This window comes from Carettochelys insculpta, chromosome 1 (assembly GCF_033958435.1).
Source record: "Carettochelys insculpta isolate YL-2023 chromosome 1, ASM3395843v1, whole genome shotgun sequence".
In the NCBI taxonomy this organism is placed as follows: Eukaryota; Metazoa; Chordata; order Testudines; family Carettochelyidae; genus Carettochelys; species Carettochelys insculpta.
In genome coordinates, this window is record NC_134137.1 from 289421644 (window position 1) to 289447115 (window position 25472).

At 44.6% G+C, this 25472-nt stretch overlaps 1 protein-coding gene across 9 annotated transcripts in view; it reads left to right on the top strand.

The window, feature by feature from the left end:
- Positions 1-25472, top strand: part of ANKS1B (ankyrin repeat and sterile alpha motif domain containing 1B) — a 908578-nt gene that overhangs the window by 515532 nt on the left and 367574 nt on the right. For 8 of the 9 annotated variants that reach the window (XM_075011319.1, XM_075011325.1, XM_075011335.1 and 5 more), the window contains one exon: positions 2218-2287. In XM_075011319.1, coding sequence (XP_074867420.1) covers positions 2218-2287 — 70 coding nt within the window. The remainder of the gene's footprint in view (positions 1-2217; positions 2288-25472) is intronic. The other variant, XM_075011380.1, reaches the window with a different exon arrangement.

Consider the following 25472-nt stretch of genomic DNA (forward strand, 5'->3'; position numbering starts at 1 on the left):
TGCTGCATGACATTTTGATTTAAAAACTACAACTCTGTGCAAATAAAATGGAACACATTAATTGCATTAAAATCTGACTAACAGATAAATCTCATAGGCTGGATCTACACTTGCCTCAACTTTGAAGGTGGCATGTTAATTAGGGTGATGGGAGATTACTAATGAAGTGCTGAGGAGTAAAGGCACTTCGAAGTAGCATGGGCATTTCAAAGTGTCCACGGCTACATGCATACTAGCACTTGGTAGTTGCCGTGGGGGAGAATTAGCCTAATGAAGTGCTGAATATTCACTGCAGCACTTCATTAGTAATCTCCCATCACCCTGAATAACATGCCCCCTTCGAAGTTGGGGGCAAATGTAGACAAGCCCAAAATTTCCTTGAGCAGATGTGTTTCTACTGGAGACTGGGTCTTGTCTTTATGTCATTTAAAACTTCTGTAAATGGCCTGAAAGAAGATATAAAATCAACACAGGTAAAGTTTACAGATGGCATAAAAATTGGGGAGTGGTAAATAATAAAAACAGCAGGTCTCTTATACAGAATGGTTTGGATTGCTTGGTGTACTTTAATACCAGACTTGCTGATTAGGGCGGGAAGGAGGCTGTTGGCCCCTGGCCCAGCCTTTTAGCAGGGCCTGGATCTCCAGCCGCCTTTCATGCCAAAGTAACAGCAACAGTGGCTGGAATTCCAGGCCCCTTTGAACTGCCACAGCAGTGCTGCTCCAGTTACATGTGACTAGGAAGGAGTGGGAGAAAGGCAGGGAGGGCTAGCACTGTGCTCCTGGAAGTGCTGAGAGCCGAATGCCCTAGGCTCTGCCCCTTCTGCCTTTGGCTCCCACCCTTTCTGGGGCACAGAGCCGGGCCTCTCCCATCTTGCGCTGGGTCCCATGGCAGCTCTCAGCAGCACTGTTTAATACTATTGAATGTATACATGTAGGATCAAAGAATGTAGGTCATATTTACAGGATGGGGTGACTTTATCCTGGCAAGCAGTAGCTCTGAAAAAGTTTTTTGTGGTTGCGCTGGATAATCAGCTGATTGTGACCTGCCATTGAAATACTGTGGCCCAAACAGCCAGAGCAATAATTAGATACATAAATAGGGGAATTGCACATAGGATTAGAGAGGTAGTTTTGTTCCTGCGTTTAGCACTGGTGTGACTGCCACTGGAATACTATGTCTGATTCTGATGCCTACAGTTCAAGAAAATGTTGATAAATTAGCGTGGGTTCAGAAAAGAGTAGTGATAGTGATTAAAGGAATATAGAACATACCTTACAGTAGTAGAGACTGTAATAAACTTTTCTTAAGTATTGAGTTCCTTAAGTCTAAGTAACAACACAGTGAACACATATTAAATAACAGGGTTTTTCAGTATAGCAGAGAAAGATATAAAATAATACAATAGCTGGAATCTGAAGCTAGACAAATTGAGACTAGAAATAAAGCATTTTTAACAATGAGAGTAATTAATATGTGGAACAATTTATCTGAGATTATGGTGGATTCTCCTCCATCACTGACAATATTTAAATCAAGGTTGGATTTTTTCTGAATGACATGCCTGTGGGATTATTTTAGATAAACTCTGTGGCTGGCTTGTGTCCCCCCTGACCTTGGAATCTACAAAATTAGCAAAATCCTAGATATTAACTAATGTGCAAAGGCATCCTGGGTGAGATGCACTATGGCCTCACAATCCACATCTAGCTTCAGTAGGCACAATTTTATATTCCAGTAGGGGGCTTGGGAAAAAACAAACAAAGAGGATTTAGAAAATTACCTTACAATTGTAAAAGGACAAGCGAGGTGGTGCTTAATAACCCAAACCAATATCGCTACTGGTTAGTGTGATATGTCAATTTCCTGCAATATCTTTGGGAGATCTTACTGTATGAAGTTTTGTATCGTGGGCCAGGGATTTTTATTGCTTTTCAATTTTCTGTTTTATTGTCACCATTTACATGTCTGTACTTTTTCCTTATGACAAAGGAGTTAAAGGATACTGATAGTTTACCTTACTAGGAGTTTGTGAATTGGAAAAGAAGAAAGGGAAAAATTCAGCTGTGAAGATGTTAGCCTTTAAATTGTTCTTTGAAATCTTGATTGCATTGTTTTTATAACTATAAAAACGCCCTTCTTTCTGTTGCTTGAAAAATTGCAATAAAATACAATAGATTAATTTAATGACTTTTTGTCCTGCTTTCTGTCTTGCAGATTGATAAAATAATGAGTTCCATAGATGCTGGAATTAACAATGGGCTGGAGATGAATGATGATACTGCAAGTAAGAGAGAGAACTTTTCTAAATATTACTTAATAGCCTGGCTTTTAAGACACATAGGAAAAGTGGTGATAGAATTCTCCTAAGTAATACTGTATGTTGGAATCATCTTATATTTACTTTAATACCAGTGGACCAAATTAGTTTCATTCACTTTCATAGAGGCAGTATGTCAGCTATTCCAGAATCATCTTTCTAAATGGTATATTGGGATCATTAATGTTGTGTATAATCTTAGCAGAGGGATAAGGTCAACAAACGTTCCTGTAACAAATATTTCCTTCAATAAGGAACGTTTTTAAAATGCCTTCAGATGAGTCTTTGTTGACAATGTAGGGTTCCCTAGTGTAGATTGCTGGTGATGCTGTTTTTAGCACCATGTTATCTTACCATGCTTTGAACAAACTGAACATGGCCGAAAACAGTGCTAATAGCCAGAAATAGGTGTTAGCAACAGTGGGAAAATTTTTAAATTCTCTAGCATAGAAAATCTGAGGTGTTAAAGTCATAGTTGGCGTGTTGGCATGTCAGCATAAATCTGTTACTGTCCTGAGATATTAGACTTTAGAAATTATTTACCATTTCAACTCTGGTGGAAGAAAGAGTTGTGTAGAGAGTAATTTGATCTTTGGGGAAGCTACACAGCTTTTGGAAAATCCCTGATAGTTCTTTCGCAGTGTCCCACAGGTCTATACTGGGCAGGGAGTAAGCATTTTATCATGTAGGTAAAATAACGCAGAGCATTCCAACAGCTAGCTATTTCTTCATAGAGCAATACAGGTGTCTATACTAGAAGAGACTATGAAGTTCATCAATTAGGCAGAAGCAATTGCTAACCAGTAAAAGAAAAGTTGGAGAAATAATGGATCTGAATGCAAATATAGTTACAAAAAAGTACATGGGACATGTAGACTTGTTTTTGAAAGAGAATAAGCAGTATGGTGGAAAAATCAGGAAAGTGAAGTTAAGGGAGACTGGAAAATACCAGGCATGTTTGTGCTAACTTTCCAGAATTTTAATAGAGGGGTAGCCATGTTAGTCTGTACTCCAACAAAACAAAGCAGAAGAAATGTAACATTGCAAAGACAAACAAAATGATCTATTGGGTGATGAGCTTTCATGGGACAGACCCACTTCATCAGATCAATTTCATTTCCAGTATAGACTGACGTTTATAAGTGCAGAGGACCAAAAAAAAAAAATTGCAATAAAAACTGACAACTCAATTAGTATAAAAGGAAGGGGGTGAGAGGTGGAGGGATGTTAATTGTCCTGTCTGAGATAATTATGAGTATCAAAGGAAGGGAAGCAGTCCTTGTAATGCATGAGGTAATTGATGTCTCTGTTCATACCACGTGTTAATGTGTTGAATTTGAATAGGTACTCTAACTCTCATATAGGCACCATCACTTCATGTGACCAGACATTCATTTCCCCTGATTTTTTCAAACTTTTTCAGATATATTTCCCAACAATTCTAGCTATCAAACGTAGTGCCCACTGATAAGGCAGAAAGCATGTATGTTCCATACTCCTCTTCTTGACACTTGCATGTGACTTTTGGTTCTCCAGCCCTTCCAACTGGCAGGAAATCTATTGGGTTCTTCACTTTTCTGTTCCAAGAAAGCCTCTGGATCTCAGCTGCCTTCCTTTCAGTTTTCAGTTGGCTGAGAACTCAGCTTTCCTGTACCATCTTTATCAGTGTAAGAGCAACTGAGCTCCATTATATAGTTCCACCATCAGTGAAGAATCAAAAGTTTACAAACAAAGTAGGCACATATTTTTCTAATCTAGTCATCTTTAATGCAAACAAAGTTCTCTTTCAAGAAGTGCCAGTCTTCCTCAGAGCTTGCTACAAACAGCATCACCATTAGAGTTTTCACTTTATAAGAAGTCCTGTAGTAACTAAGGCTGCATCTACACTACAAGATAAATTTGAATTTATTTATATCCATTTTCTAATTCTGGAATTTATAAGTTCAATTTTGACCATCCTCACTTCACACCATGCTCCCCACAAAGTTGAGTCGTTGCTGTCACACACATATTGGCTAACATCCACTGTTGCAGTGGTGCATTGTGGAAAACTATCCCACAGTTCTCTCATCCCTGTAGCATTCTGGGTATGCTCGCTGGTCTTGACGTCATCTTCCTCCATGGCATTTTCATCATTCCCCTCCCGATCCCTGAAAATATGTTGATCTCCAGAAATAACGTAGAAGACCCTCAAAATTAGAAGAAAGAATTTTTGGTTTCCCCACGCATTACATTGCCAACATGGTTGCAGCAACTGTATTCTCAACTGGACAAACACTGATGATTGCATGCATGTGCTCCCTGAAAATAATGCAGGGCCCTGGAATGCTTTTTAATTTGAGAGGAGTGTAGGAAGAAAGAATTTTTGGTTTCCCTGTTTATTATGTTATTAATGTAAAGGGTATTTTGCTTTCCAGTGCATTATAAGGCTCCTGGGCAGCAACAACTGTGCCTTCAGCTAGCCACCCACTGAGTATTCCGTCTCCCATCATTGCAGAAATGTGATCCCTGAAAATAATGCAGGGGCCCAGAATGTTTTGTGGTAGTGCTGGCCTGGCTCCCGGGCCTCCAGGCCCCTGTTTAGTCCACTCTCCTATGGCCAGGACACTGGTGCCCTTGAGACGGGGGAGGGAGAGGGAGATGGTGGTCTGGGGGGAACCCGGGCCCCACCCACTCCTTCCAGGTTCCGGCCCAGGGACCCTGTGTGGCTGCTGGTGGTGGGGGAGGGCTCCCCTCATTATGAGCACTGCAGCTGTTCCCTGGGCCACTTCCCCAGCTGAGTTCTCCCCCCATACCTCCTCCGTGGCTGTGGCAGTAGCAGCAGCAGCAGCCTGTCCCCCCTTCTGGCTTGGCTCCTCCTGTGTGTTCGGCCTGCTTGGCCCTACACCAAATCTCAAGGCCTCCTGGGCAGGGGCTTTAGCCCCTGGTGGTTGAGCACTCCTCTCCTCCTCTTGGTGCCCCTAGAAAAACTCCTTTTGCTTTGCTTTGCTTTGCTTTACTTCTCTGTTCTCCTCTCCTCTCCTGTCCTCTCGCTCTCTCTCTCTCTCTCTCCCTGCCTACTGGGTAAGGGTTCATTTAACAGCAAGCTTAAGTGGGACCAGCTGGCCCCAACTGACCCAGGGCGGCATCCTTCCCAGCTGCTCCACTCTGCTTGTTTGTCTGCCCTGTTTTTCCCTCTTGTTCTTACCCCCTCCCAGCCTTACCTTGTCACACATCCCCCTCCCCAGCTCAACACCACGGGGTTGGTCTACCTGGGACAGCATACAGTGTACCCGGGACAGGCCATCAGCATTCCCGTGCTGGGCCCCAGCCCTGTGCTGCACTCTAAAGTGGGACGGCTGCAAGGACAGGAACCACTGGGTTATTTTTGCATTCCTATCTTTGTTTCTGTGCATCCACTGTAAGGGCACATAGCCCGTTGCAAGGGTAAACTTCTGTCTGAGGAGGTAGTATCTTAAGCTTTCCACCTCCCACTTCACCACAAGACACTCCTTTTCAATGATGGCATAATTCTGCTCTCTGGGAAGGAGCTTGCGGCTCAGGTGTAGGATGGAGTGTTCTCCTCCTGTGACCATTTGGGACAGCACAGCTCCCAAGCCCATGTTGGAAGCATCAGTCTGTAGTAAGAATTCCTTCTCGAAATCTGGGGCGATAAGGACTGGGTTAGTACACAGGGCTGTCTTTAAATCCAGAAATGCCTCCTCCGCCGCTGGGTCCAGTTCATCATGTCAGGGCCCTGGGCTTTCGTGAGATCGGTCCGGGGTCATGCTCTAGATGTGAAGTGGGGGAGGGAACTCTGATAATACCCCATGAGTCCCAGGAATGCCCGGACTTGTTTCTTCTGGAGTGGTGGAGGCCACTTTTGTTTTGCCTCTACCTTGTTTAGTTGGGGTTTCACTATGCCCCAGCCCACAATGTACCCCAAATATCTCGCTTCCGTTAGCCCTATAGCATATTTTGTCGGGTTCGCCATAAGGCCAGCTTCCCTCAGAGTGTTTAACACTGCCTCTACCTTCTTCAGGTGGGTGTCTCAGACTGGGCTATGGATAACAATGTCGTCAAGATAAGCTGCAGCATAAGCATGATGTGGTCATAATAACTTATCCATTAGCTGCTGGAATGTTGCGGGTGCTCCATGTAACCAAATGGGAAGACAGTGTACTGATATAAGTCTTCTAGGGTGGAAAAGGCTGTCTTTTCCCTGGCTTCCCTGGCCAGGTGAATCTGCCAGTATCCCTTGGTCGGGTCGAGGGTAGACAGGAAGCAGGCCTTTCCCAACCAATCTATCAGTTCATCAATAAGGGGCATGGGGTATGCATCAAATTTGGACACTTTGTTTAGTTTTCTGAAATCATTACAAAACCCAAGGCTGCCATCGGGCTTAGGTACTAAGATGATAGAGCTAGACCACTGGCTATGAGACTCCTCAAGAATACCCAGTTCCAGCATCCTCTTCACCGCCCTTTGCACCTCCTCTCGTTTCATCTCTGGGCGTCTGTAAGGCCTCACATGCACCCTTACCCCAGGTCAGTGACAATGTGATGTTCCACCTCTGTGGTTCATCCACGGTTTGCTGAAAACATGTCTGCATGTCGTTTCAACATGTTGAGGACCTCCCCGTGTTGGTTGGTGTTTAGCTCTGGGGAGATGCCCACCTGTCCCCTGGTCTTCCTCTGGCACCAACATGCTCAGGGCAGCCAACTGCTCTTCCCAGTCCTGCCAAGGTTTTAGCAATTAATATGGTAGACCTGCTCAGTCTTCCGATGACCTGGTTGTCATATCTTGTTGTTTACCTCCCCAATGGCCTCAATTACCTCATAGGGGCCCTGCCACTGGGCTAGGAGTTTGCTCTCAACCGTTGGGATCAATACCATCACCCAGTCCCCAACATTGAATTTCTGGACGGTAGCCTGTCAGTTATAGCATGCCCACTGGGCTTCTTGGGCCTGTTCCAGGTGCTCCCGGATGATGGGCATGTCCTTGTTGATCCGGTCCTTCGTCTGGAGCACATGCTCAATATTTCGCCCATGGTTCGGCTGCTCCTCCCAGGTCTCTTTGGTGAGGTGCAGGATGCCTCGGGGGTTCCACCCATACAATAGCTCGAATGGAGAAAACCCTGTGGAGTGCTGGGGAACCTCCTGGATGGCAAACATTAGGTATGGGCACAGGGCATCCCAGTTTCCCCCATCCTGGCTCACTACCTTGCAAATCATGCTTTTGAGGGTGTGATTGAACCATTCAATGAGGCCATCCTTCTGTGGATGGTACATCAACATCCTCAGGGCTCGCATGTGGAGCAGTGAGCACAAATCTTTCATGAGTTTGGGGACGAAGAGTGTACCTTGGTCTGTCAATATCTCCCAGGGGATTTCGACTCTGGTGAAGATCTGCACTAGCTCCCTCGTAATGGAATTTGAGTGAGCATTCCACAGGGGTACCACCTCTGGGTATGAGGTGGCATAGTCCAGGACTACCAGGATGTATCGGTGTCCTCAGGCTGACCTCTCCACTGGGACGAATAGGTCCACAGCTATCTGCTCAAAGGGGATCTCAATAATGGTAGGGTCACCAACGGAGCTCTCAGATGTGGTTGCAGTCCACGCAGCTGGCACTCAGGGCAGGAGGCACAGAAACACGGGACTTCTACATATAATCTGGTCCAAAAAAACCTCCACAAGATCTGGTTTAGGGTCTTCTCGACCCCAAGGTGACCCCCAAACAGATGGCTATGGGCTAAGTCCATTCCTGCCCTCTGCTGTCTTTGGGGCACCAGAAGTTGCTCCACTGGCTGGTCCTGTACTTTCCCTACACACTATAGTAGATCTTCCCTAATAATATAGTATGGTCCCTGTCCTTTGGCTCTTCCCTCCACAGGTAACCCATTCGCCTCCACTACTTCCTGATGTGCGTTTCGGTATACCGGGTCTTTGGTCTGTTCCCGTGCAAAGTTTGGGAGGGAGGACCCAATATCCTTAAGCTTGGGGGAAGCTCCCTCTTCTTCTGATCCCGGGGCCCCCCTAGTACTGGGCCCAGCCTCAGGTTCCTCTATCCCTTGGGTTGCCCTCCTCTCTGCAGGTTCAGCCTCTTCCCTCACTAGGGCTTTCCCCACATCCCGGGACTGGATTCGGGTACCCAGCTGTTTGGCTGCCCTCCTCTCATGCCTCATTCCACGGTTTCCGAGGTGTAGCAAAGAGGTCCTGGGAGAACTCATGGAAGAACGGGTGTGACACTTCTGCTCTCCCTCCCTCTGTGGGCAACAGATTGCCGAAGCCAGGGAAGTCCCACTCAATCACCATCGGGTAAGGGAGCCTCAGTACCACCCCTGCTGTCATTCTTATGATGTTTCCTTGGAGCTCTATTTGCACGGGGATGACTGGGTAATAATACACATCCCCATGCACACAGGATATCCCTGTATGCTTGGCTCGGGTAGGCTGGTCTGCCCCACCAGCTGCCCTGAGAGTAATGTGAGGGCACTCCCCGCATCCACTAGAGCCGTAGTCTCCACACCATTCATTTTCAATGGCTGGGTATACCAGTTGGGGGCCATTGCAATGCCCACCACATCTATCAGGCTGCAGAGTCCTCCCAGATCCCCAGAGTTTCACTGCATGTGTTCATCCGCATTTGGGCAGTGGAATGCTATGTGCCCCAGTTCCCCACATATGTAACACTTATACCCCGCATGCAGCATCCGCCTTCCCTTGGGGCTGCTAGGTCTTACCCCTGGATCCTCCTTCTCTGGTCCCCCAAGTCCTCTGGGGACACCCGGTTGCCCCTCCCTCTCCTTTCTCCCACTCCCAATCCTGCCTAGGGGCTCTAAATGCCGGGCCCAGGGAGTGGGAGGAGCCTGCTGGCCCCACCAGGCTTTTTCCGCAAGGGGTCATGCGAGAGCTCAGGTTGTTGACTGTCTCTCCATGAGAGCCACTATTCTGTCGTATGAGGATGGGTCATTCTGGCAGACCCATCCCCGAAAGTCCGGCTTAGCCCCCTCATGTACCAGTCCAACACAATGGTCTCCAGGATCTTCTCTGGGCCATGGGTCTTGGGCTATAGCCATCTTTGGGCCAGATGGATTAAAGTGAACAGTTGGGCCCTTGGCACTTTTTCCTCCTGGTACTTCCATTCGTGGAACCTCTGGGCTCTGACAGCTGTTGTCACCCCAGTCTGGGCCAGGATCTTGGCCTTCAGCTGGGTGTAATCTGCAGCCACTCCCTCCGGTAGGTCGAAGTAGGCCTTCTGGGCCTCTCCACAGAAGAATGGGGCCAGGGTGCTAGCCCATTGCTCTCGGGGCCAGCCTTCCTGTATGGCCATCCTCTCAAAGGCCAAAAGGTAGGCTTCTCTGTCGTCCTCCCCTGTCATTTTCTGGAGGTAGTTGCTAGCCTGCAGGGGTCGAGTCCCGTCTGGGCCATGCACCCAGGCAGTCAGGGCTGTCAGCTGCGTTACGACCTCTCCAAGGGTGGCTCGGTCCTGGGCTGCCTGGTTCATGAACAGCTGTTTAGTCTTCTTCTGTGGAGCCACAGGGCCTCCTGCTGGGTAGCTGCATATGCCTGGGTGGCCTCCTGCTGCGCTGCAGTGGCTTGTACAAGGGCTTTCACCACGTCCTCCGTCTCTCTTTTCTTTGAGTTCCTCTAGGTGGGTTGGCTGCAGGTTCTCACAGCAGCACTCTTATCCCACCACTGCCACCACATGTGGTAGTGCTGGCCTGGCTCCTGGGGCTCCAGGCCCCTGTTTAGTCCACTCTGCTATAGCTAGGACACCGGTGCCCTTGAGATGGTGGGGGGATGGTGGTCTGTGGGGAACCCGGGCCCCACCCACTCGTTCCGGGTTCCGACCCAGAGACCCTTGTGTATGCTGGTGGTGGGGGAGGGCTCCCCTCGTTATGAGCACCGCAGATCTTCCCTGGGCCACTTCCCCAGATGATTCTTCCCCCCCATACCTCTTCCGTGGCCATGGCAGTAGCAGTAGCAGCAGCAGCAGCAGCAGCCTGTCCCACCTTCTGGCTTGGCTCCTCCTGTGTGTTCGGCCTGCTTGGCCTTACACTAAATCTCAGGGCCTCCTGGGGAGGGGCTTTAGTCCCTGGTGGTTGAGCATTCCTCTCCTTCTCTTGGTGTCCCTAGAAAAACTCCTTTTGCTTTGATTTGGTTTGCTTCTCTGTTCTCCTCTCCTCTCACTCTCTCTCCCCCTGCCTACTGGGCAAGGGTTCTTTGAAAAGCAGGCTTAAGTGGGACCAGCTGGCCCCAGTTGACCCAGGGTGGCTCTGCTTTGTTGCCTGCTCTGCTTTTCCCTCTTGTTCTTACCCCTCCCAGCCTTATCTTATCACAGTTTCTTATATGGAGAGGACTAGGAAGGAAGAATTTTTGATTTCCCCATACACTATATTGGTTTTGGGAAGAGTCTTAATGCATTTTCCCCCAGAGACGACAAGCCTAGGTATGGGCCAAGATCGGGGGGGAGGAGGTCACTGGATGACCAGTTGAAGTGGTCCTCCCCCAGCAGCAGCAAGCCCCTGAGCTGCCAGGGGAGACTTTTGCCTGGCAGTAGCAGCAAGCCCTTTAGCCACCAGGAGAGACTTTTCCCTGCTGGCAGCAGCAAGCCCAGGTATGGACCAAGGAGGAGAGAATCAGTGGATGACTGTTAGAGCTGTTCCTTCCCCAGCATCAGCAGCAAGCCCTTTAGCCACCAAGGGAGACTTCCCCATGGCCACAGCAAAGCCTCCAGTATCTTAACTGCTGGGGGAAGCTTCCCCATGGTGGCTGCAAAACCCAGACTTTCTTTCCTGAGTGACTGGAAGCACTTTTGTCCACATTGAATGTCAGGCACATCCTTTTATTGGGGTGGGTTGGGGGCTACCCATGTGATGTGGTTGAGCGAGGGAAAGACCCAGACTGTGTGGCACCTGTGAGGGAAGGAAGGGGGTTCATATGCAAATGTAAACTGCTGAGAAGTTTCTCGGCCTGTTATGCGAGCATGACCCCCAGCACAGTCTTCTTGACAAGTGGTACAGTGGGTCAGGGGCTGGCACCGGGCAGTGCAGAAAAAAATTAGTAAGTGTACAGACAGAACCGCGAACTCCCTGCAGGGACTAGTTGAATGGGTAGATCCATGCACCTGGCTAACAGCATAGAAAGAAAGAGACATTTCTCAGGCTCTCATACTAACATGAGCCCACAGCTAATGTCTCACTGCTCCTGCTTGGAAATTCAGGCTCTTCCTGTTACTGGAGAGCAGCGACCAGAGCAGTGCACTGAGAGGGGCATTATGGGTTACATACGGGACACATCTGGAGGCTAATAAATTCACTTTTAAGAAGTGGCGCTTTTACAATTGAACTTCTGAATTCAAGCTTCACACTATAATGGTAGTCTGTCGATCCGATGATGACAAAAAGCTTGACGCTATACCTGTCAGGTAACTGTGATTTTGTAATCTCAGCATTAGCACACCCTAAATAATGGTCTTTACAGTGAAGACAGTCCTGTGGTAAAATCAAACTAACTTACTTAAATTTGATTTTATCTCATAGCGTAGCCACAGCCTCAGAGCCTTTTTCCATCTACCATCCCATCGCCAACTATTAGTAGTGACAGATTAGCTACATGGCATAGGCCGGTTCATTATGCCATCTCCTCCAAAAACTTATCATGATCAGTCTTGAAGTCAGTAAAGGGTTTTTCTGTTTGTTTGTTTTTGTATTTTTTGTCACCACTACTCCCCTCAAAAGGCTTTTCCAGAATTTTACTTTCTAGAAGCTTAGAAATCTTTGTCTTATTTCAAGCCTAAATTTGTGGATGTTTATATCCATTTATTCTTATGTCAATATGAATGCTTAAATAACTTCTCTCCCTCCCTTGTATTTTTCTCTCTGGTGTGTATACAAAGCATTCATCTGTCTCCTCAGCTTTTGGTTAGGATACTTAGGTCAAACTCTTTTGAATCTCCTCTCATAAGGGAGATTCGTGAAGTGATTGCTCATATCATTTCAATGTAGACATGCGCACTCACCACATGCACTGGTGCTGGAAGATTTTTCCCTCAGCAGTACCCCTAGGGGAGCTGACGCAGGCTCCCTCAGTGAGTGGCAAGTGAATGCTGCACTATATAGGGCACCTCTGGCCCCTTCCCTCCTCAGTTCCTTCTTGCTGCCAGTGATGGAGCTTGGAACTGAATGTTTAGTTTAGGCTTTACTCTTAGCATAGCATAGCACTCCTTTTTCTCTTGTAAATAGTTATTTTTTTGTTAAGTATGCGTAGATAGTTGATATATAGCTGTAGTTTAGTGTTGTTAGATCCCCCACCCACTTTGGGACTTAGCTATGGGATATGCCCTGCTCCCCTAGCTTTAAAGCCTGTGTGTCTTCTCACAAGCCTATGTCCTTAAGCCATCCTTACACTGATTGCCTTAGTTGTCTGGGGGAAGGTCACAGGTAAGTGCAGGATCTGCAGGCCCTTTTGTCTGAGGACGATTAAAGGCAAGGTGATCCATCTAAAAGCCCTGCTAATGGAATCTGCACTTTCACTGCACGATCAAGGGTTGGTTTCCACATAGAGCATTGGTGCTAAGAGGTGGAAAAAGTACGCAAAAAGTTACTAGAGTAAAAGTGCAGTTGCTTTCACTTCTGGATTCTTGAGCAAAATCTAAATGTGATGTGTGTGCAGGCACACATATGTGTACTTTTTCTCTAGTTTTCCAGAGGGACACCAGTGACTTGTACTTAAGTACAATTCCCCCAAAAGCAGCTGTACTCTTACTTAGGTAATGTTTTGGAATTTTTTTCCACCTGTTTTTACCACCTCTGCCAGTGTTTCAGTGTGGAGTGTCCCACCGGTACCACTGGCTCATTACTGTACATTGTCAGCACCCAGAAGAGCAAAGGGCATGGGGAAGGACTAGTTGCCAGCTACCAATAAAGGAAGACTCAAAAAGGCTGACCATGTCATGGACATGACACTGGCTTTGATGGAGCAACATAGTCCCGTATGCTGCCTGGCACCTTCTCTAAGCATCCATGCCCCATCCCTTCCCAAGGATTTCCAAGCAGTGCAGGATGTTATGGACATGCTGGTACCAATGACACTGGCCCTGATGGACCCTAGGCATACAGAGAAGCTTGATGGTCACCCCGTGGTCGCTGAGCACCTGTTGCTCTTGTACTTCTGTGAGGACATAGAGAAGAGACACTCATAGCCCCTCACGATCTGTGAGAGAAGGACTATGGTAGGATGCTGCTCTTCAGACATCACCAGATGTGGAGCACAAACCTGTGGAGGCACATGCCTGGCATTGGTGGCGTGAGGTCTTCGGTTACCCTTAGCTGCCATGGAGATTGAAGTTATCTTCCCAACACCAAGCATTGTTCTCTGCTGACAGAAGCGGGTCCCGGGATTGGAGATGATCTCCAGGCTGCTGACACAGATATCTGCTGCAGTCACAGGTGTCATCCATGTCAGACCACTCCGGGTACAAGAAAGTTTGAAGTACCTGGTTTCTGTTGTGGCAGAGTGTGGCCTCTCAGTCCTCCTCCATTCCTTCACCACAGTCCTCAGTGCTGTCGTTACTGTTGGAGCCTTTGCAGGCCACCCCTTGGCCCCAGGCCCAGTGGTCATCTCAGTGGTGCCCTTGGACTTCATGAGGCTCTCCTGCAAGGCCACAAACAACCTGCTTGGTCACCAGCAGATTGGAAGCACTTTCAAGGACCTGCAAAAGCCACACCCAGGAACCCAAAGCAGTGAATTCAGTTACCCCTCCAGTTTAGGAGGACACAGGTGACCTCCTCAGGGGTTGGAAGAAGTCCAGATAGCCCAGGCATCTTCATTCTCATCCTCTGATGAGGTCATCATTGTGCTCCCTTCTGTGGTCACCCAGGATGATACTAAGACCCACCAGGACTTTTTAAAGAGGGTGGCCACAAGTTTGGACCTCCCTCCCAGAAGAGGTAGAGGGGCTTCCAAACTGGTGCTTTGGGGTCTTGGGTCAGGCAGGTCCATCAAGAGTCTCTTAGACACCTGCAAATGGGCATAAATATCTGTACACCCATGTGACGCCAAACTCCCTATTTGTGGAGTTGGTAAATCACAGGGAATGCCAGGCCCAGCCTGCCCTCACCCCTAAAATAAAGACTCAAAGAACTTAGACTTGTTTGGTTGCAACCTTTATTCATTGACCTGTTTCCAGCTATGCATGGCAAACCAACAGGCACCCGTTGCCCACTACAACCTGAATGTGTGTCAGGCCATGTCTAAGTTTGATTCAGTGCTTCCTGAGGGCTTCAAAAAAGAGTTCAAAACCAACATGGAAGACTGTTACTGGACAGCCAGGGCGGCACTGCAGGTGGCCTCTAGTTCAGCGGAGTCTGTTGCCAGATCCATGACTTTTGTAATTGCCATGAGGAGAGTCTTGTGCCCCCTTCTCTTGGGGTTGTCTCTAGAAGTACAGAACTCTATCCAGGACCTCCCATTCAATGGTGTGACGCTGTTTGCACAAGAGAGACGCACTAAATTACATGGGCTAAAGGATTCCTGAACCACTTCGAAGACTTGGGGTCTCTGCATCCAGACAGAAAGAAATTTAAGCCTCAGCTGTCTCAACATGAGGTTTCTTATCCCTGGCATGAGCAGCACAGGGGAAAACTAAGGCCTTCAGGGGTCAGGCTGCCCACCACAACTGTCGGTGTGGTCAGCCTCCACTGAGCCAAAACAGTGTGGAAAATGCCCCTTTAGAAGGTGCTCCCAAGGGTAATACACATGTCAAACTGGATTCCCCTCCCCTCATTTTGTTATCATTTCATCTCTGCTCCTTTCCACCTGCCTGGAGGGCCATCACTTCAGACTGCTGGATCCTGGCCACTGTGGAGCATGGCTACACTCTCCACTTAACACCTACCCCGCCTACCCTCTCTCCCTCCCAGCCCCTCTTCGGGGACCCCTCTCATGAACAGTTCTTTGAGCAGGGTGTCAGGATTGCTGCATGTCAGAGCAATGGAGGAAGTGCCATTTCAGTAGAAAAACAGGGGATTTTGTCCTTGTTAGCATTAGGGTTAGGGGGCCTGTGTCCCATCCTGGACGCAGTGTAAGGCCTGAACAGATGCCTGGTCTGCCTCAAGTTTCATATTGTGTCCCTGGCTTCTATTATTCACAGCCTGGATTTGAGGGATTGGTATGCCACCCTTGACCTCAGAATGCATACTTCCATGTGTTCTTTGAGGGTCACAAGAGGTACCTGCGATTCGTGGTAGGTGTCAACCTGTGCTAGTTCACAGTTCTTCCCTTCCAGGGTACCCATGACCCCAAGGGTGTTTACAAAATGCACTTTTGTGGTGGTGGCGGCTTACATGAGACATCTTGGGCTGCAACCATATCCCTATCTTGACAACTGTCTGGTAAAGAGTTGGTGCTAGTCCAAGGTACAGCATGGAGAGTCACAGAATCATCTCATACATCCAAAAAAGCATCTAGAAACAGCAAGATCTAATTAAATCTCCTAAAAATATTGATACTGAGTTAAGTTATTTGAATACTAGCAGTATTTTCTATTTTTTGACATTTATGACTTCCATCAAAACAAGGTCCTAGTCTGTGGCTGGAGCAACCTGGCTTAAAATAATAGGAATAATAAATAATTAGAGAGGGGTGATTTTTTTTTCCAAACAGTTTATTCATCAACCAGTGCTGTTTCTGGTAGACTGAATTTTTTTTGCAAATTCATGTCAAGTTTGCCAGATGTTTGAGTTGAACAGAAAAAATTTAATATTTTCAGTAGTATCAAAATGAAATGTTTTATTTTGACTCCAAAACTGAGATTTTTCAGGTGTTTTGACCAGGAAAAAGCAAAGGATTCACAGAACAGCTGGCAGAAGAGGTGGGGAAGCACTAAACCAGTGGATAGTCTGTCTCTCTCTAGCTCTCTGTCTTAGTGGTCACTCAGTAATGACTAGGACATCTTCATGTCACCATCCTCATTGTGAGTCTATTGATGGCTGATCAGCTCGATTCTGGACCTCAGGTGTTACCACAGAAGGAGCAGATGTTGGTTGCTGTAGGAGGGGCAGGGGGAGCAGCTTTTGCCACTCTTTTCTTCTTCTCTACCTCATCTCATCCTCACTGTGGGAGGACCTCTCAAATTGTGTCACCCCCTCATCGATTACCGTTCTCTACTGGGGACTATCCTGGGCAAGGTTCTCCCAAGTGTTGACAACAATGCTGCACTTTTTCATGTATGCCTTCAGCATGTGCTTCTATTGCTTCCTCTGGACCCCAACACTCCTCTGTCCTCCCTTCAAGTCCGAAAACAGAATCTGTTTTGGGAGGTGCTGATCAGCCATCCTAACCCCGTGACTGGTGTAGGAATGACTCCACAACTTCAAAGTTAGGATGCTCCCCTTGAATGTAGGAGACGGTGTCATGCAGAAAGAGAAGAAAGCTATCAAGTCTTTCCTCTCCTCATCCCAAACCCTTGCATTGCACTAAGCTCAGCCAATCATGAGCCTCAAGCCTATATATAGGAAAATCAATGTAATATTAATGACAATTGTTTTATATAATTTCATGTTTTAAAATAGTTGATCAGTTTTCTAAATTTCATAGATATAGAAAATTTCCTGTAGTTTTATTTAAACTTCTTTGTAACAGATTTATAGAGAGGAAGACTGAAAATGGAAGATTGCTATTTAGAGTTCATTGTACAAGTCAAAAAAACTTTGTACATGTTTTACATTCTTTTGTTTGAAACTGGTTAGATTATTTATTATGATATTCAGAAAACATCAATTTTCTTTTCTACTAATACCATCTATCAATCAATAAACCTCAAAAAATAATACATTATTGTGAAATGTAATATGAAATGGCATAATTCATTTTTATTTGTCTTCATTTATTACTACATGATGATATTTTCAATATATGTTAGAAGAGGCACCACTTAAATTTACACTTATGTACAATTGAGGGGGTGCTGTTGTCATCATGAATAAGTCAGACTATGAACAGGAGGCAGCCAGACAAATCTCCAACACCACATTTTACAGACCTCTTTCCTCTGATCCCACATTGCAATTCCAAAAGAAATTACAGCTACTTAAGGAACTCCCTGCTGCTACTCAGGACCTTATTCACTCAGACACACCATCTGAGCCCCAGCCTGTATTATTCTATTTACTTCCCAAAATCCACAAACCTAGAAACCCCAGACGCCCTATCATTTCGGGTATTGGCACCCTTACCACCAGACTATCCAGTTATGTGGACTCTCTCCTCAAACCCTATGCCACCAACACTCCCAGCTATCTCCGAGATACCACGGACTTCCTGAGGAAATTACAAATCATCGGAAAAGTCCGTGACAACACCATCCTTGCCACAATGGATGTAGAGGCTCTGTACACTAATACTCCACACAAAGAGGGATTACAAGCAATCAGGAATACCCTCCCTGATGTCACCACAACCAATCTGGTGTCTGACCTCTGTAACTTTGTTCTCATCCACAATTATTTCCAATTTGGGGACAATTTATACCTCCAGATTAGTGGAACTGCTATGGGCACCCGCATGGCCCCACAATGTGCTAAAATATTTATGGCTGACCTGGAACAGTGATTCCTCAGCTCTCGTCCCCTATTACCCCTCCTCTACTTAAGATACATTGATGACATCTTTTATGATTTGGACCCATGGTACAGAGACTCTAGAAGAATTCCACAGGGACTTTAACAATCTGCACCCCACCATCAACTTATGCCTCAATTACTCCATGCGAGAGATACATTTCTTGGACGCTACAGTACAAATCAAGGATGTCCTGATCAGTACCACACTCTTTAAAGTGCTACTGGACTGCTTTTTTGTTTTCATGTGTAATTGGTTTAACAATCATGAAAAGGGTTTGATATTGCGTAGTATCTCACTTTCATTGAATGATATCAGAATGCCTATATATAAATCTGCACTGTGATGAATATTATGATAATATGAGTTAACTGCAGCCAATCTAGGGCAGAGTGAAATGAAAAAAACACCTGTCTTTTTTTTTTTTTTTGGTAGACAAGATACTTAAATTTGATTAGAAATATACATTCTGCAAAGACTTTAGAAAAGCAAATAAAATGAAATATCAGCCATTTGCACTGCCATGTAAAATTAATAATCACAAATAATAATTCACATTTTCTTTTGTATGATTATAAGCACATTTTTCCATGCAAATTTTTCGTTCAAGTGCAGAACAGTGTCTCAAGATTAAAGAGAGATCCACGGCTGCCCAGCAGCAGTACAAAGATTATGGGGCTCAGAGTTTTGTCTATTTCTGAAAGTTACTTGAAAGAGAATAACTAAGATTTAGCCACTTTGGGGACCAATGACTCTTGAAGGCAGGGAATAGGAAGTAAATCATACTGGAAATAAGAATGCTTCAGGGATCTAGTATTTAAATGAGTGATGAGTTAGGCTACTTCTGGATGGTTTCACATTAAAGCAAGTTTGAAGAACATAAAAATGGGTATATTGGGTCAGATCAGTAGTCCATATAATCTAGTATCCTGTGTGCTGACGGTGGCTGATACCATATGTTTCAGGGAGAAGAAATTAAAGCAGCTTAATTTTATAAGTGATCGATCCCCTGCCAGCCAGTTCCAGGTTTTAGCAAACTGGGGAAACCCAGCCCATGGAATTGTATCCCTGACCATCTTGGCTAATAACCATTGAAGGACTTATCTTCCATGAACCAATCTAGTTTTTAAACTCAGTTATGATTTGGTCTTCAAAACATCCCCAGGCTATGAGTTCCACAGTATGTTATATGAAGAAGTATTTCCTTCTGTTAGTCTTAAATCTGTTGCCTATTAATTTCATTGTGTGATTTCTGGTTCTTGTGTTAGGTGAAGGGGTAAATAACATTACCTTATTTTTTTAATCTTTCTATACCAGTCATAAGTTTTTGCCTTTCTTTACATTTTTACAGTTCTATTATGTATTTTTTGTGATGGAGCAATCCAAACTGCATGCGGTATTCAAGATCTGGATGTATCAGGGATTTACCTAGTTGTATTATATTTTTATTTTATTTTTCATCCATTTCCTAATAGGTCCTAACATTCTATTAGCTTTTTTGACTACCACTGCACACAGAGCAGATGTTTTCAGAGAACTAGCCATCATGACTCTAATGTCTCTTTCTTCTTCACTTTGGACATGGCTACACTAGCAAGTTCTTTCAGAACACACAGAGCATCCACACACAAAATGCGCTCTTTTGATCCAAAATCAAAAGCATGTGGCTCTTCTTCCAGAAGCCCACTTCCGCTCCCAGAGCAGGAACAGCACCTCCTTTCAAAAGCTTCTTTCAAAAAAGGCATATGTAGTTGCTCTGGGGGTCCACTTTTTTTTTTTGAAAGAGCAGTCCTCATAGTGCTGGATTTTTCAATCCCTGGTCCATTCTTTCAAAAGAGCAGGGGCTGTGTGTATGCTCTGTATTGAAAGAGCAGATCGATCTTTCAATCTGCTTTTTTGTCTGTGGACTCACTTTTTCAAAAGAAGATCTTCTGGAGGAGCTCTTCTGTAAGATCATCTTTTGAAAGATTTCTCTAGTATAGATAGCAACGAAGGGTCCTGTGGCACCTTATAGACTAACAGAAAAGTTTTGAGCATGAGCTTTCGTGAGCACAGACTCACTTCATCAGATGCTGGTCTTGGAAATCTGCAGGGCCAGGTATAAATAAGCCAGAGCAAGGGTGGGGATAACAAGGTTAGCTCAGTTAGCAAGGGTGAGGCTTACTACCAGCAGTTGATCTGGAGGTGTGAACACCAAGGGAGGGGAAGCTGCTTCTGTATTTAGCCAGCCATTCGCAGTCTTTGTTTAAGCCAGAGCTGAGGGCGTCGAATTTGCAGATGAATTGTAGCTCAGAAATTTCTCTTTGGAGTCTGGTCCTGAAATTTCTTTGCTGTAGGATAGCTACTTTTAAGTCTGCTACTGTGTGGCCTGGGAGATTGAAGTGCTCTCCTATGGGTTTTTGTATGTTGCCATTTCTGATGTCTGATTTGTGTGCGTTTATTCTTTTACGTAGAGACTGTCCAGTTTGTCCGATGTATATAGCAGAGGGGCATTGCTGGCACATGATGGCATAAATTATATTGGTAGATGTGCAGCTGAATGAACCCACGATGGTGTGGCTGATCTGGTTAGGTCCTGTAATGGTGTTGCTGGTGTAGATATGTGGGCAGAGCTGGCAACGAGGTTTGTTGCATGGATGGGTCCCTGAGTTAGAGTGACTGTGGTCCGGTGTATAGTTGCTGGTTAAGATTTGCTTCAGGTTGGCAGGTTGTCTGTGGGCAAGGACTGGTCTGCCTCCCAAGGCCTGTGAAAGTGGGGGATCATTGTCCAGGATGGGTTGTAAATCCCTGATGATGCGCTGTAGAGGTTTTAGCTGAGGACTGTAGGTGATGGCTAGTGGTGTTCTGTTGGTTTCTCTCTTGGGCTTGTCCTGTAGTAAGAGGCTTCGTGGCACACATCTGGCTCTGTTGATCTGTTTTTTCACTTCCTCGGGTGGGTATTGCAGTTTCAAGAATACTTGGTAGAGATCCTGTAAGTGTTTGTCTCTGTCGGAGGGGTTGGAGCAAATGCGGTTATATCTTAGTGCTTGGCTGTAGACAATGGATCGTGTGGTGTGTCTGGGATGGAAGCTGGAGGCATGAAGGTAGGCGTAGCGGTCAGTAGGTTTACAGTACAGGGTGGTATTGGTGTGGTATTGCTTGATTTAGTATTGTATTGATTGATTTAGTATTGTGGTATTGATTGATTTAGTATAGATGTGGCTTTCTGTGTATAGCTGGAATTATGTTTTCTAATGTTCATTGCTTTGCATTTAGCAACATTATATTTCTTTCACTTTTTTGTTGCACATTCACCCAGTTTTGTGATGTCCTATTGTAGCTGCTTTGGATTTATCTATGATAATTAAATTTTACAAATTGACAGCTTTGCCAGTTCATTGTTCATCCTCCTTTCGGATTTTTTATGCCTCTGTTTAACACCACCTGTCCCTGTACAGAGCTTTAGAGACCCCCACTATCTACCTCTCTTCACTTATAACTACCTTTTCCCTTATCTTTTTTATCAGTTACTGATCCATGAGAGGACCTTGTTTCTTATCCTGCAACTGCTCATTTTGCTTCAGAAACAGTCTTTGATGAGTAACTTTGTCAAAGCTTTTATGAGCGTTGAAGTATTCTGTGTCCTCTGGATCTCCCTTGTCCAAGTGATTGTTGGCCCCCTTAAAGACTTCCCATACATTGGTGAAGCATGTTTTCCCTTTAGAAAAACCGTGATGATTCTCCCCCAGCATATCTTGTTCGTGAATATATCTGATCATTCAGTTTTTTCTATACTTGCAACCAATTTGGCTGGTTCTGAACTTAGGCTTAACAGCCTGAAATTGGGATGACTGCCTCTGGAGCCCTTTTAAAAAAAATCAGCATTGTCTTTCTTATCCAATAATCATCTGGTACAGAGGTAGCTATACACAGTAGGTTTCATATTATCATTAATGGTTCTGAAATTTCATATTTGAGTTCCTTCAGAACATTTGGGTAACTATCATCTGGACCTGATGGCCCATGAATTTTTGTATTAGTTGGTTTGTTCTAAAACCTCCTGTGTACTTCAATCTGGTGCAGTTCCTCAGATTGTCACTTAAAAAGAAAAAGAAAAAAGCTCAGGTGTGGAATTCTCCTGCAGAGTGTCTAGTGACAAAAGATACAAACATTCATTTAGTTTCTCTGCCACAGCCTTATCTTCCTCAAGTATACCTTTAGCAACTCACTTGTACAATGGCTCCACTGAGGCTAAGTTTACACAAGAAGCATCTGTCAACAGAAGTGACAGTCGGAAGGGATTTCCCAGCAAAACTTCTGTTGACAGATTGTGTCTATACATAAGTGGATTGAAAGAGCAAGCCACTCTGTTGACAGAGAGCAGCCATACTGCCCAGCCCTCTCTCGACAGAATGGTCGACTGGAAGCACTGCAGATGGGGCTGCCTGTTAAACCAGAAGCTCTGTCTGTTGTCAAAGGGGCCCTGGAGCATCTACACAGCTGGTTTCCTGTCAGAACACTGTCAAGGGAGGCATCATACCTGAATGGGGAGAGGTATAATGCAGCTGGCAGATGTGCCGGGTTTTGTTGACAGTCTGTCAACAAAGTTCATTTTGTGTGCAAAAGAAATTTTACAGCAAAGAAATTTCAGGACCAGACTCCAAAGAGAAATTTCTGAGCTACAATTCTGCAAATTCGACGCCCTCAGCTCTGGCTTAAACAAAGACTGCGAATGGCTGGCTAAATACAGAAGCAACTTCCCCTCACTTGGTGTTCTCACCTCCAGATCAGCTGCTGGTAGTAAGCCTCACCCTTGCTGACTGAGCTAACCTTGTTATCCCCACCCTTGCTCTGGCTTATTTATACCTGGCCCTGCAGATTTCCAAGACCAGCATCTGGTGAAGTGAGTCTGTGCTCACGAAAGCTCATGCTCAAAACTTTTCTGTTAGTCTATAAGGTGCCACAGGACCCTTCGTTGCTGTTACAGATCCAGACTAACACGGCTACCCCTCCGATTTTGTGTGTAGACACTCTGCAGGTTTTTCCAACAAAAGCCCAGTTTTGACAGAAAAATCTTCTCACATAGACATAGCCAAGTGATTAGCTGGATTTTTTTCTGAGATACTTAAAAAATAGCTGTTAGTTTTTGTATCTTTTGTTAGTTGCTCTTCAAATTCTTTTTCGGCCTGGCTGCTTATATTTTTGCATTTGACTTGTGAGAACTTGTTATTTTCTATCTTCCTCAGTGGAATTTGATTTCCCTCGAAATTACAATTTTCAGGTCCACTTGAACATTTGAGAGACCTACATGTGTAGACTAGGTCCCACAGGTGCTATTTCATTTGCCATTTAATAATGATAAGAGTTATTTTGATTTTTTCCTGTCCAGTTGTATCGAAAGAGGGAGTGAAATAGTTCAGGAAGCCTGTTTCCAATTCCATGTGTGCATACAAGAGGCAAAAAGAATAGACATTAGTCTGCTTAACTGACTAATGTGCTGGGTGTTGATCCTTACTGCAAAAAGACATAATCATAGTCATGTTTTCCTATTATCTTTTGCACTTGCCAGAGTGAACAGCACACACTATTCTTTTTTAAAAGTCTGAATTTTTCCTAATCATATGAGTGAGCTGCAGTTGGGGAAACTGCAGCACACCACATTTTCACTCTGCAGGGACAAGACACATTCTTGAGTGCAAAGTTTGGGGGAGTAAAGTGAAAACATCAGCACCAGATTCTCTCGTTTGTAAGGACACCATGAGTATGGGATCATGGCCAAAGAAGCAGAATGAGAGCAAAAACAAATCGAAATTAAAAGATACAATGCCAAAAGTGAAATCCCTGCAAGCTTCACGAAGACTTTTTAAAGGTACCATAATAAAGATACAACATTGTAAGAGTACAAAAGATGTCACTATGGCTAAATAAGAAAGCAAAAATAGCAGTGAGAGGTAAAAATGCATCCTTTAAAAAGTGCAAGTTAAAACCTATTGGGGAAAATAGAAAAGAGCATAAACTGTCACAAATGAAATGTAAAATATAATTAGTAATGTCAAAAAAGAATTTGAGGAGCAGCTAACCAAAGACTCAAAAAATCTTAGCAAAAAATTAAGTAAATGAGAAGAAGGAAGCCTGCTGAATAATCAGTGGGGCCACTGGACAATCAAGATGCTAAGGGAGCAGCCAAGTAAATAAGGCTATTGTGGAGAAATTAAATTAATTCTTTTAATTGGTCTTCATGGCTGGGAAAGTAAGGGAGATTCCCAAATCTGAGCCATCTTTTTAGGTGACAAATCTGAGGAACTGGCCCAGACTGAGGTGTTAGAGTAGGTTTTGGACCAAATTGATACTAAACAGTAATAAATCAGTATGATCAGAAGGTATTCATCCAAGAGTTCTGAAGAAACTCAAATAGGGGCTGCATTAGGTCCAGGACTGTTAAGCAAAGCTGTCATGCGATAAGTAAGCTGTCATGTGATAAGAGGGACGGTCTGCTAGTGGACTGATAACTGGTTAAATACAGGAAATAAAGCATAAGAATAAACTGTCCATTTTCAGAGTGGAGAGATGTAAACAGTAACGGCGTCAATTAATCACAGTTAAATCACAGGATTAAAAATTTAAATTGCAATTTAAAAAAAAATAGATTAATCTCCGTTATAATCACACTGTTGAACAACAGAATACCAATTGAAGTATATATTGCATATTTTGGTGGGTTTTTTCCTATATTTTCAAATATATTGATTTCAGTTACAGCACAGACTAAAATGTATACGGTGCTCACTTTATTATTTTTATTACAAATATTTGCACTGTCAAAATGATAAATGGAAGAAAAATTCAATTCACCTCATACAAATTCACAATAAAGAAATTTCACTAATGCAAGTGCGAATTAAATATATAGGTTTGTTTTTGTTTCATAACTGCAATCAAAAACAAAGCAATGTAAAATTCTAGAGCCTAAATGTTCACTCAGCTCTATGTCTTGTTCAGCCAATTGCTAAGACAAATAAGTCTGTTTTCCTTTGTGGGAGATAATACTTCCCACTTCTTATTTATGGTGTTATCTGAAAATGAGAATGGGAATTTGCATGGCATTTTTGTAGGTGACATTTTAAGGTATTTACCTGCCGGATACACTGAAGATTCATATGTCCCCTCATTTTCAGTCATCATGCTGAAACCAAGTTTATGATACTCATTTAAAAAATAACACATTACTTCCATTTGTGACTGAACTACTCTGCTTTACCATTATTCTGCCATATATTTCATGTTAATGGCATCTTGGCTGATGATCCACCACATATTCATTTTAAGAACGCTTTCACTGAAGACGTGACAAAATGAAAAAAAGGAACCAAACCCCCCACCCACCCCCCAAGAAAAAAGCAAGCAAGCAAGCAAACAAACAATGTAAGATATCTAAAGATAGCTGTACAGAACTTGAAAAATCTGAAGAACCTTTCAAAATCTGAGAGGGGCAAGGTGTGGAGTGTGTATTTAGAAGTCTTAAATGAGCAATGCTTTGATGTGGAAGCTACAGAACCTGAACCACCGAA